Genomic DNA, 13,811 nt, shown 5'->3' with positions numbered 1-13,811 from the left:
GTACCCACTACCTGACAAATATAACTGTGATCCCTCCATGCATCACAAAATAATAAAAAAGTGAAAAAATAGCTCCTTTCAGAATTTTGCTTGGGTTTGAGTTCTCACTGATATTTTAATGAGGCATCGCGTAATTTTTTTTTTAGAAGCCAAATTTTCAAATACGATGGCTAATAATTAACTTTGGGATAAAGAAATCCAACTGTGATTCTTTTTAATGCGTATTTGCACAGAATCATATTTTAAAGTAAAAATGTATTCTTACTAATGTGTTCTAGGTATTTAAGTGCACATTATATTCAGTTTTTCAAAAAGGAAAAAGAGTAGATTCTTACCAATGTGTCCTAGTATTTAAGTGTATAATATATTCAGGTTTTCAAAACAGAAAAAATTGGAAACTTTATTTAACATATTTCACAGCAATAATCTTCAACATCTGTTTATAATGAAGACAATAGTCACATTCAGACTTGTAAAATAATTTTAATTATTACTCAAAATGTGTGAGATGCCATCAGTAGCCCTTATCTTACACTTGAAAAATGGAGACAATTGTTCAAGAAGCAGAAGCTAGAGAGTTTCAAACTCAAGTTTCAAGAAAAATTCAGATAAGCCAGGTAAAACTCCACACATTCTCATTCAAAATCGTCAAATGTATATAATTCCATATTCCCCATTTCATAAAAATATAAATTATCATTATTTATTAGAAATAATAGTTTATTTAAAATTAGATTTTCTTCCTAAAACACATGATTCTTCCCTTAAAAGAAGGCTACCCTTCCCAGTGCCACCTATTCACAAACTGTCCTGCAGTTTCACTTATGGGTTCAATTCCAATTTGGCTGGATTTAAAGAATAAATACCACCTACTCCTGAGAAACTATTCTATCCCCAACAAATAAAAGTGGTCAGTATTTTTTACAACAAAAACAGTCATAGCTTTTAACAGCATATTACTGTTCTGACGAGTGATTAACGTATGGGCTTTAGACAAACTCTGGAATGAAAAACACTTAAAAACAGACACAAACAATTCTCAGAATAATGCTTAGTAACATATATACGTATATATATATACATACATATATATACATATACATATTTATATACATGCACATGATGGTGGTACTGGAGTTTGAACTCCAGGTCTTGAGAATGCTAGGCAGGTGCTCTACCACGTTGAGCTACACCGCCTGCCCAGCCCCTCTTGCTTTAGATTTTTTCCAACTGGTCCCACATTTTCCTCATTGCTGACTTTAAACACTATAATCCTACCTACACTTCCCACAACAGAAGGTCAATCATGGTCTGCTAGCTCCGTGCAATGCGATTCTGGCCAGTTTTCTTCCTCAGACTAGACTAGAAACACAGTCCTCCCATCTCCACCTTCCAGGTGGGATTACAGAAGGATACCACCAGATTGGGCTAAACTGTATAACTTTTAATATGCAAACCCACTAAGCCTAATACAATTTGAAAGGTGAAAAGCACTGCCAATCACATTAACTATATAATTAATTTTAGTCATAGGAAAAATCTCCAGTTGGGTAGCTGAATTTACCTGAAAATAAAAATAGAGGGCTCTGTTATTTTCATAGGTAGAACAGGGGAAACAAAATCAGAAATACTGATCTGAAGAAAAACAAGACTAGTTCTAATAATGTAGAAAAGACAGTACAACTACACATAAAAAATTAACATACACAAAATAATCACACAGAATAATAACAGAAAAGCACCCTATGAGGATGAATTTTGTTCGTACCAAAAATACGGTTAAGGACTTAAAAAAAGTGTTTGCATGGAGCAACAGTGCAAGTGACGTACGCAGCAGTCCAGGCTCACAACCTCTCCAGACCAGCCTCCAACAGACAGTGCGCAGAGACCGCTATCCTGAAAACCCACAGTAAATACAGCAGTGCCATGATTCCCATGGGATGGCTAAGTATTCTCCTGGGCAAACACTGTCACATCACTGTTCTGTTAGCAAGCAGTTTCTCCCTAATAAGTTCCAGTCCTTAGTAAACTAGAAGGAATCTTAGTTCACCTCCTGGGAAGGCAGAGCCTTTGTTAATGTCTTGCCTTTTGTTGTTGTTGTTTAAACCCCAGTTATTTGCTAGAAAAAAAAATCTCCCTTTTCAATTCATTTCTCTCTCTTTTCCTGAAGGTGGGTCCAACGTGAACCTATGTATATGAACGTGGTAAGTTCATATACATGGCTTCTCAAAGTGAAAAATATTAAAGACAGTTTCATAGGCTTTCTTTAAACACAGCATTTTATACAGTACAGTACAGTTTGAGATTTCTATTCAAAACTTACTCCACTTAATAGATAAGTACTTTAAAATGACTGGCCACTTACAGTGACCCAAGGCCTTCTTATATGAAGTTAATACACTTGAACTTTACAAGCATTCTTCACACCAAAATAAAGTTAATCTTACAATTCATCACATGTATACATTAAAATGTTTAAATGTATAAGTACTGACAGGCAAATTTCTTAAAGCACAGACAAATGTGCCTATAGACCGACTTCATATATTTCTTACCATTTGGTGTCTGGTTTACACACAAACACTGTAATAAAGTATTAAAAAACAATTTTGGTGTCATTCATTTTATTTCTTTCTGTGAAATCTACTCATCCTGCAATTCTTTTGGGAGAGTTCTTGACCGTTGTAGAACCACGCTAAGTTCTTCAATTACCTTTGATGGTAACTTATGATCAGGGTCCAAAGTAGCTTTGCTATTCTTGTCTTCAGTCTTCCTCAAAGTCTTTATTTCTCGGGTGGTTTTTTGTAGTCCATGTGGGAGTTCAACTTCTGTGTCCTCCAGGCAGTTGAAACTCCGATGTTTTCTGGTGCGATTTCGAAGTTTATCATCCTTGTGTTCCAAGCACTGGGCCACAATGGAAGCTCTGTCCTTCAGGCTGGGGTCCATGGACTCTCGATCGCGCTTTTCACTGAGCCGTAGCCGTTCAAGTTCTGCTCTTGCACTCTGAACATAACATAAAAATGTCTCATGCAAACAAGACTTGGAATAGCTGATACTTAGAAAATATATACCACATAACGGTCAATGCTTCTTTTTAGACAAGGCCTTATTTCCATGATATAGGCTCATATTTTACTTGATATAAGTGACATGTCTGAATTTATACATGGGTCTTAAGAGCTTACAAAATCAATTCACTGTAGACTACTGAAATTAATTTCAATGTGCATTCAACCTACCACTTCAAAAATGATCTTCCAGGATAGTTATTCTAACTAACTCTCATTTCAAACTTTCCCCTTCCAACTAAGCTTTGTGATACTTGTATGTGTACCCTTAGTTCCTGGGTTGTTAAAACTACAGAAATTAGGTGGTTGCCTCAACCATGTCAGTCAGAGAAATGAACTCCCCTACAGCCCCGTTTTGTATTCATATGACATATTATCCATTTTAAAGAAAATGAGAGGTAGAATGGAAGAGAAATCCATTCATCTTCTGCTTGCTATTTTATTCTCCCACCAACTTACTTGACTAATGAACTCTTTTTATCCATATAATGGCTATCAGGATACCTCAGGTATATATTTCAAAACATTGTAATATATGGGTGTATGTGTTTAAAAAGCACTACATTATCATTATTATTAGAGGGAGTTTTCCCACAGTGAACTTTAAAGGCCAGTAAGTCTACAAGCACATTGCAATCGGACTCTGCAACAGGAAAAACACGTAGACTTTTTAAACCAGCCTTCCGGAGTCTCTGGACTAGACTATATCTAGCACATAGAATTCTTAAAGAGGAACGTAACTCAGTCGAGCAAGGTATTTTTTTTTCTATATCAAACTGGCAGTTATTATTATCTATCCTCCATCAGCAGATGGGCTTTGAAACTCTCTTAGGTGCTGAAGTTAGGGACTAACTTCATGATATTGAAAATTTAAGTACATTATAAAATATAACATAGTGTAAATGGTTGATTTCCTTGTACAAGTGGGGAAGCATAGTGGAATGGCCCTATTAAAAGTCAGAGGATACCTGCATGACAGACAGCAGGAAGCCATGAGTGCTTTCTATGAGTAACATGGTGAGTATTGCAGGTTGTGTGGAAACAAAACCAAGCAGGAGTATATTGAGGCAAGAACAACATACTTTCATTGCTGTACTGTCCTTAAAAGATAAGGCATTAATAATTTAAAAAGAGAGACAGGTAACAAGTGCGGTGAGCTTGCAGTGGCTTGCTCCAGGCAGTGTCAGCCTGTGTCACACTGTGGTGAGAGCAATGGAGCCTATCTCCCCTAGGTGCAGAGAATACCAACTACTGTCAAATCCATAGCACTAGGAGGTGAATGGATCCTCAGAGGAAATCTCTCTCCTGTGGCTTTAGTTTTGGTCCTCATATACTTCCCACAGGATCCAGAGATGTGACTCTGTGGTAACAGACTTACTGAAAGTAATGTGACTACCATGTACAAATGACAGCAGAAACCCTTTCTGCTATGTTCCCACTGCATTTGTTTTAAATTGTCATGTTACCAAACGTAAAATCATCTCTCTAAAGATAATTCTATAATGACTTGATATGATCTTTAAATGATCATATGAGCTTATATGAACTTTATATGATATTTTTACAGCTTATATTGTCCATGTTACCTGAAAGGACACTGTTCCTGAAGTCATGTCAGTCATAGTTTAGAATGGGACCCCAGGTTGGCTTGAAACTAATGTGATGTGCTTATTTCCAGAACATGAAATCCTCAAGGAGTAAAAAGGGAAAGAGAAGGCTAAGTAAGAATCTACATTAGACAGGAGGGAAAAACTGAGAATGAAGAAAGGGGTGCAACTGTCCAAAAAGAAATGTAGTCTTTATCTGAATTGTGTTAACTGTAACCCTTCTGCAGATCACCTTTATAATAACAACAAAAATAAGAGAACCGTATATTTTTTGTTCATTCTTTTTATAGATTGTGTTTTTAATAGGATTTTTTTTCTTTCTTTCTTTATGAAATAGGGTCTTCTGGCTCACTAGGTATCTGGTGTAGCCTCTAACTATAGGCTCTCTGGGCACAAGTATTCTTTTTCTACTCAGTTGCTCGAACCTAGAACTATATATGTGTCACCATGACTACCTATTCATGATAATTTGAAAACTAGTGAATTATCCCATTCAATCCTCCAAGTTCTGTATTATTTTTCTCAGGGAATGTTAGATATATGCCAAACATTCTAAAACTTCTTCATAAATATTTAATCATCATAATAATACAGAAGAGGCTTTTAAGAGCTCCATATTTGTACAGACAAAGCAGCTAAGGAAACAAAGTACTCATAATTATACAGGAAGCTGAGAATGCCACAGGTAGTATCTAGGTTGTACCTTCTAAAGCTCTTTTCTTTTTTGCTTATTCATGTGTGATCTCCTCTGTAAGCAATATAGTTTGCCTATTTTATTCAGCTGGCTTACTACTAATATATATAATTAGTTTTAGAAATCACTTTCTGCAGTCTTCCCTTCCCTTTTAGATGAAAGTACTCACAAAACTAGCCAGAGAACCTCATGAAAGCCCAGCCAACAAATATACCAATATATCAACTATTTCAAAAACAAGTCTTCCTAATATAGTTATTGATAACTTGTATTTTCTTATGAATTCATTTCCTGGGTAGCCAATGAATTTTTAAAGTAAAAAAAGCATAACCAACATTCATTTTTTTGTGGATCATGAGGCTTGAACTTGGCCTGAGGACTGTCCCTGAACTCTTCAGCTCAAGGCTATGGCCCTACCCTTGAGCCACAGCACCATTTCCTGTTTTCTAGAAGTTAATTGGAGATAAGAGTCTCAGGTCCTTTTGTGTCCAGAGTGGCTTTGAACCTTGATCCTCAGATCTCTATCTCCTGAGTAGCCAGGATTACAGGCATGAGCCAGGGCGGTGCCCTGCACCAATATTCTTTTCTAAGAGATCACATTGCTTGTAAAATGAATGGCAGCCTTCACACAAAATGTGAAATCATTATTGTTAATATTGAGTGGTCATTTTGATTAGGGTCATTAAGCACTAAAAAAGTCAAGTTGCCATGACTCCAGATACTCTGCCATGGATTTATTCTGAGTGTTATAAGTAAATTTGTAGGAACAACCAATTGGAGATTGAGGTTTTACTTCTGAATTTCTCCACTCATATTTGAGCTTGCCTGCTACCTTAGAGGGAAAAAATTAGTAGTCAAGGATTTAAAAATCAGTGACATGCTTATTCACAGTATTTTTGTGATACGTAAAGTTATTGTGATGCTTTTCAAAGAAGTTGTTACTGTGCTTTTGAAGCCACTGAAGTAATTAATTCAGTTGTATTAAGAAATAAGAAAATAAGTGCTATAAATTCATATGAGATAAACTTCTAACTTACCTCAATATTCCTCCGGGCTTGGGTTGAATTTTTCACAGGCTGGATGGGAATGAGAGGTAAACCCCCAATTTTGGGATTTTTGGTTATTGAACGTTTCCGTTCCTTTCCAGCTGGTGGCCATATATCATTTTCATGCTGTGGAAACACAAATTTTGTGTGCTTGGTATGTGATTGTGTTACATGTTATACACCATCTTAAACACTTGGCTCCTTCATGTATCAACATCAAAAGGCTGACTTTTCATGAAAAAGCCATTTGTGAGTGATATTGACTTTAGCACTGGCATGGCTCAAGGATGTGAAACTCTAAAGTGAGCTGAGCTTTGAAGTCTCAGCTCAATCTCTTTTTCAAATACATGCCTTCTGTACTATTTATCCAAGCAAATAAGGGGAAATATGGAAGGAAACTGACAAATCTCTTTGGAAGAGAAAAATGAGATACTTGTTTATATTTCTAGGTTCTGTAATCAAAGTAACTACATTTATTTTTCCTCCCCATACCAAAGAGGATTTTAATGTAAAAAATAACTCCATCTTATATACACCTTACTATTTCATCTAGCTAAATTCCAAAGAAATGTTAGTTTTATACAAACACACACACACACACACACACACACACACACACACGTACTAAAAAATCTTACAACAGAATGTAGCACTTTCGTTTTCAAATTACTAAGTATATATTCTGTCCAATAAAGAATTATAGATATAATTGAAGAAAAGTTAATTCTCCAATGGGGGAAAAAGGTCCACAGGTGGAAATATACAATCTTGGATGATTAATTCTTGAGATACACATATAAAGGATAAGTCTTAAAAGAATTCATTTACTTCTCAGAGTAGATTAATTTTTGTAATGTTGGAAAAAGCAAATTAATTTTGAAACAACAATCTATGAAAGAAATGCAGAATACCAATTAAAAATTAGATGTTTACAGATGTTTTGGTAAAATAAAATTCAATTTGTAAACTATACTGTTAAAAGCCTACTAGTTATTTTCTTCCAGTTATAAGGTATACCAAAGTATTTTTATCTTCATGTTTTGGTTAATATTTTAATAAATTATATCATGGGAATAAATGTATTTCTACAAAATTTACTTTGTAACCTTTATATTGTAAAAGCTAAATTATTGAGTGGCATATAGCCAGGAATCATACTCATTCATATGCATATAGTATACCACTTAATACTGAAGGATCCTACAATGTATGTTATTTACTTAAATTCTAGTAAAGTATCTACTGTGATTAAAACTTTAATGGCAGTATCTTCAATCATAGAGAAAGTTATTAGTATAATAATGGTGTTTTTATATCTTGGTCATACACATAGTAAAGAAATAAACCCAAATTGGTTGGTATATAATTGGAATGTTCCTGTTACATAAATCAGAGAGAAAAGTGGCTGAGAACTAAATATGAAATGGTGTGAATGTTTATACTTTCAAATTGGTGATATATGTTTTGGAGAACCCAGAAACCCCTGGATCTAAATGATATGTTCTGATGTAACAACTGGTAAATGATTTCTTTTCTTTAATGTCCTTTTTTTGCAATTATATTTTATTGTTGGGTGATGTATAGAGAGGTTATAGTAACATTCGTCAGGTAGTGGGTATTTTATTTCTTGAACGTTGATACCCATTCCCAAAAGTTATACAACAGAGACCAAATTTCTGAGATCATGCATTCATTATTATCACTAATATTCATACCGAATATCTCAATTTCTGCCACTCATTTGTTCCCTGTCCTCCTTATTCCACTAACTTTGATTTAGCTTCACTCACCATAAATAACCCCCAAAATTTGGGAGTTAGGAGCTTATTACATAATATATTTTCTTTGTAAAAATGTTTTTTTTCGAGTTCTATATTTTATTTTGACTTCCCTGCTTATATGAACATGATCAATAAAAATACTGAATTGAGTAAATGAGCTTTTTACAATTGATTAACAAGTCGATGTTAGTTTGAAATCTTTTCATATATTTTTATTGTACTTAATGTTATTAAAAACCAACTTTTTACAAAAATTAAAAAACGAACAAAAACCCAAGCATTTATACCTGAGGGTAGGAATGTAAATATTGTTTGATTTCTAATCCATTCACCACGTCTATTACATGCTTTTCCCCATTCCCTTCATAGCCTGGCTGGGATTAAGATAGCTAAACTCACTTCTTTGTAAATTATCTTCAAGTCTTGTATTTCTTGTTCCTCCATCATACTTTCCATTGTAAAGTTTCTAATATGGATAAACAGAATTGTATTTATTCTATGCCTACCTGCTAATTAATAGAGGAAACAGAGATTGTTCTGTAAATTCCTCTCATTCTGAATTTAATTGTACATTCCAAGTACATTGTCAGCACTAACTTTTAAGTTTTACCACAGGACTAGTCTCTTCCTGACAGTCTGTTGGATTATTCCTCATTTTTTTCCTGTGCCATGACACTTCTAATAACCTCTCCTGTCTCATAAGTAGCCATCTAACTGATTTAATTCAAAAGATTATTAGTAATCACTGAGAATATAATCTCCCTGTGATGAAACCTACCAATTTCTTTTTAACTATAGCTACATTACTTCTCTTTGCAATCAGCATTTGCTCTGATTGCAAAGTAACCTTGCTCCAGTCATGTCTATAATTGCTCACTATCCTAGAACATGTAGTCAATAATTTGAGGAAGAATGTGCTCTTGCTTAGTTATATAATAATTTTCAGCTCTATGTACAATATGTACTTGGTTACATTGCTACTTTGAGTCTGCTGAGTGCCTCTATTTCAATATTCCCTCTCCTCTATCACAAAATCAATCCCAACTATCAGACTGCCTCCATCTGCATATCAAAAATATAGACTCTTCCATCTTGATTATAAGCACTCTGACCTGCATCACATAACTAATTGACTTCTTGCTCATAGCTAGTCACAGCATTACTATCTTCACAGCAAATTATTAGACAGAATTTTGCTGACCTAGTTTTCCTTCTTATTCAATCATCCTTCTTTCCTTTTCTTTTTTGCTTTATTTTTTTTTATTCTGTATGATATTTAACATTTTCAATGTCCCAGAACTCATGTAAGCTTTCTCTCCACGTCTTCCTCCCTCACTCTGTTGACTTCTCCCAAATCAACGTTTCAAACTCAAATTTTGGTTCAATTTGCTACTAATCCTATCTCTCTGTGTAGCTAATAAGTACCTTAAATTCATGAAGCCTAAACATAACTTCAATGTTGCCCTTACATTTCTGCCAATCCCATGGACACTGGCCAATTATCTAAGGCCGATAAACTATGATTCTTCCTTGGTATGTTCTTTTTCTCGAACTTCTATACTTCTATATTAGACCATTTAAAAGCTTTATTGTCTTTAGTAGTATTCCTGAATTGGAGTGACCCATCATATCTACTGTAACTACCTTTGTCTGGGCTGTTATCTTTTCAGTAGCTGCTTTTCCTACAGTGTAGGTTCAACAAAGTAACCATACTTACTTTTTTTCAACTGAAAAAACCCGAGATCTTTGTTCTATTTCAAACTCTTAAACAGGAACTAGAGCATTTGTCCCAGGCTTTCCTTACACATATCAATCTTTATGGAGTAAATCAAGATCATAATGATATTCCAGGATCTGTGTTGGCTGACCCTCTCCCTAGAAATATACCTCCTTAGAAACTTGCAGGATTTATTCCCTCCTTTTTTGTAGACAGCTCTCAATTCACCCATCACGTACTCAGAAAGCCATTAATTGAGAATATTTCTCTTCAGTTTCCTTGACACCTTCGTCTTTCTCAACTAAGGACATTGACTATTCCCTGTTATCATAGGGATGTCCATTTGGAATTCATATAATATTTGTTTTCTTTTCCTTTTCCTGGTTTGAAATAGCAAGCACAAATACTATAGAAGGCAATGGATCCATGTGTGGGTCAGATATATAGAGAGGAGCTATGTTAGAAAAAATATTTTGTTCTCATAACTTTTCTTCTTACTAATTATACAGTTAAAACCAGCACAAACTAATAAACATATATGTTTTCAATAGCTAGTACAATAGAAAAGTACAGGTCACCAAGTGTCTAATTTGTCTGACAGTCAGGGCAAGTTACTTGAAAATAAAATACTGAAGTTGGAAATTAAACATTGAAACAATGGCAAAGATGAAGATGTTAGCTACTACAAAAGTTTCTTGAGAACCAGGAAGAAGTTACTGAAAGGAGAATTACTGCCGATCAATGTGTGTGTACAGTAACACATATTAGTATTTGCTATTTTGCTTTTTCTTTATGGTTTATGGATCCATCTGTTTTAAAACCGAAGGAATTCTCTAGGTTTATTCTAATGAAATACTAATGACATCCAGAAATGGAATGAATGAGAATAAAAAGACTTAGGCTAAGTTTTTGGGACCAGGACAAATGATATGTAAGGTAGGAAGAAATAACATGGCCATGAGACTATTTTGGGCTTCCTGTCTATTCCTTGAGTTTCAGGCAGAACCTATAAACTTCAGCTGTTAAAATAATAAGTTTAAATGTGCCATAGACATTGTAACACCTTTTGACTGAAACACTAATAGTATTTTACTAAAATACTTCAAATCTAGAGGGCTTCTGTTTTCCCTTTTAAGTAAAATTACAGATATGTGAGTTTCCATAAATAAAAAGGTAGACTTTTTCCTGTATATATATTCCCAAATAGTAATAGTGGGGACAAGATGAGATAAGTCATGTTTATTAATCACTAGAAAGGCTAATAAAATAAACGAACAGAGAAAACTGTTTTCAGAACAAGATTTTGGGTGCGTTAACTTCTTCCTTGTACAAGAATGGAGAAAGTAGCTAGTCAGTAATGAAGAGTGGCAAATGAATCGTTACCAATAAATTTCAGTGCTCTGTGAGAAGCGGGTTGGGAATTTGGCCAGACAAGGTTGGGAAAGAAACCAATTCAATTAATGAGACTATTTAACCTTCTCAGAAACAGTGAGTACTCTCTTCATGGGGGAGATTTAATGGGAAGCTGAGTTTAAGTTTTTGGATCAGAGAAACTTGAGTTTCAACCATTAAGTGAATAATAGTAGGAAAACAATAGAATCTTTGTTCTCAAGACAAATGACATGTGTAGCCACTGCAGGGAATGCCTGCATTGGCTCTTACGAAGTATCCCTCATTAATAGGTATTAAAGAAATATATGATTATCCGTATTTCTAGAAAGGCAAGGATAGGAAAAGTGAGAGAATAAAAGAAAGAAGACACATTTTCAAAGTCGAGATCTACGTGGATATTACAGTTGGAAATATGACGATTGAACTAAGTCCTTCTAATACTCTCATCATAATGCAACACCACTTTTATGCCAGAGAATTGTGGGCCAGAAAAAAATTAAAGACAAAAAAAGAGAATAAACTTTTTCAATGGATAATAAGATGGAGATATTTGGAAATTCACAATTAAAATCAAAATGAACATGAGAATCAGTGTATCTCAACTGAGTATACTTAAAACTCTTATTAAAAATTAATTGGCAATCATCACATGTTAAATATTGACTATAAAGGAAGTCATTATACTTCATGGAAAGCTGAAACATACTATACCTGAGCAAGGAAGATACTGGCCATCCATTCCATCTGGGTTTGTGAACTATCACAACACAGGTGCCTACAAAAGAAGGTTTATAAAATGAACAGTTGACTGGCTTTTCTTTACTGTATCTGGTGATTCAGTGATCAGAAATCCAGAAATTCTTCTGGATTTATGGTTCATGAAGTCAAAGTAGAATATTTTAGTAAAAGTAGTTGTACATTTCTGCTGGCAAACATCAAAATGAAAGTGCAAATATGCTAGTTTAAAGAAACTACAGAAAAAGATTTAAGCATCTGCTGTAAAATGATCAGTAATATATTGGAAAACCAGAAAGGTCAATGCCATTTTATTTTTTCAAATACATGACAGGAAAACATCTTTTTACTGAGAAAACCTGATTCTATTTCATTTGCACATTTTTATAATGAAAATTTCTTGTGGTTTGCATGTGTCTGGTCCTAGAATTTGAACTCAGGGTCAGAGTCCTGTCCCTAAGCTTTTTTGTTCAAAGCAAACCACTCTATCACTTGAGTCATAGCTTTACTTATAGCCTTTTAGTGGTTATTTGAAGACAGAGTCTCATGGACTTTCCTGATTGCCATGCCTTTAGCCACAATTTTAAGATGTTAATACCCTCTGAGTACTTAAGAATACAGGCATGAGGCATCAACACAGTGCTATAACAAATTTTAAAGAAAGCTTACTTATAGCCTCCATCATTATCATTAAAAACACCAACTCTCGGGGCCGGGAGTTTGGCCTAGTGGTAGAGTGCTTGCCTAGCATGCACGAAGACCTGGGTTCAATTCCTCGATACCCCACATACATAGCAAAAAGCCAGAAGTGGTGCTGAGGCTCAAGTGGTAGAGCTCTAGCCTTGAGAAAGCCCAAGGACAGTGCTCAAGCCATGAGCCCAAGCCCAGGACTGGCAAAAAAAAAAAAACAAAAAAAAAACAAAAAAAAAACCACCAACTCTCATAGACTCGAAAAATAAATGACAGAAAAAACACTACATATCCAATGACATTGTTTCAGTAACCTTTTGTTGAAACTCTAAATAAAAGGAGACCTGACCCTTGAGCTTTGGATAGTCTATGGAGGAGTTGAGTATGCAAGCAAACTAACTGAGAGAAATGGTAAAAGGTGAGAGAAACAAAAACTAAAAACAGCAGATGTGATTAAAAAGGAGGTCAGATGACGATTATTTTCAATAGGAAACAAGTGCTGTGACTGCTTTATAATGATTAAATAGACCTCTCAATACAATTATAATCTTGAATTTCTGATATACTAAAAATAAGTAACTTGAAACAGAACATAAAAATAAAATTTGTATAAACTGCTTCCATCACCAGTCCTATCAGGGTTACTCAGAGTCGCTGCCTCTTCTTATTACCATATCCAAAATACAAAATTATCTTTGTCTTCATGAACATATGTGCAAATTCAAAAATTAATGAATAATGATTAAAGGCAAAGCTAACTAATGAGATTGGGGGGCAGCAGAGCATCTCTTGTAGAAGTGGGGTCACCGCAGGCCCATGTATAATGTGCATGTGGATAAGAAGTCAAGATAAGTTTATTTCAAATTACAGAATTTGTGGAAGATGAGGGTTGAGAAAGTCACGTGGCATGCCGCAGCATCAATCCTGAGGATTCTCTACTGTGAGGATGCACAGAGGAAATTTTTAAAGCAGGAGAGAAGCAGCTCAGTGATGAATGCTCCAGACAATAAAAAGCATGCAGAGAATGTCAGACTTCTAGAATATCAAGGCAGAATAAAGAAGGCCTGGCCCTGAGGACAGA

At 34.8% G+C, this 13,811-nt stretch overlaps 1 protein-coding gene across 1 annotated transcript in view; it reads right to left on the bottom strand.

Moving 5' to 3' along the window:
* Positions 1 to 463: 463 nt before the first annotated feature.
* Arap2 (ArfGAP with RhoGAP domain, ankyrin repeat and PH domain 2) overlaps positions 464 to 13,811 on the bottom strand; it is a 154,563-nt gene continuing 141,215 nt past the window's right edge. Inside the window, 3 exon segments of the mRNA XM_090343730.1 lie at positions 464 to 3,003; positions 6,407 to 6,541; positions 12,017 to 12,080. Of these exon segments, the coding sequence (XP_090199856.1) occupies positions 2,620 to 3,003; positions 6,407 to 6,541; positions 12,017 to 12,080 (583 nt within the window). The 3' untranslated portion in view covers positions 464 to 2,619.

The sequence above is a fragment of the Megascapheus bottae genome, chromosome 13 (assembly GCF_031878675.1).
Source record: "Megascapheus bottae isolate mThoBot1 chromosome 13, mThoBot2.hap1, whole genome shotgun sequence".
NCBI classification, from domain to species: Eukaryota; Metazoa; Chordata; class Mammalia; order Rodentia; family Geomyidae; genus Megascapheus; species Megascapheus bottae.
This window is presented reverse-complemented; position numbering and strand designations above follow the sequence as displayed.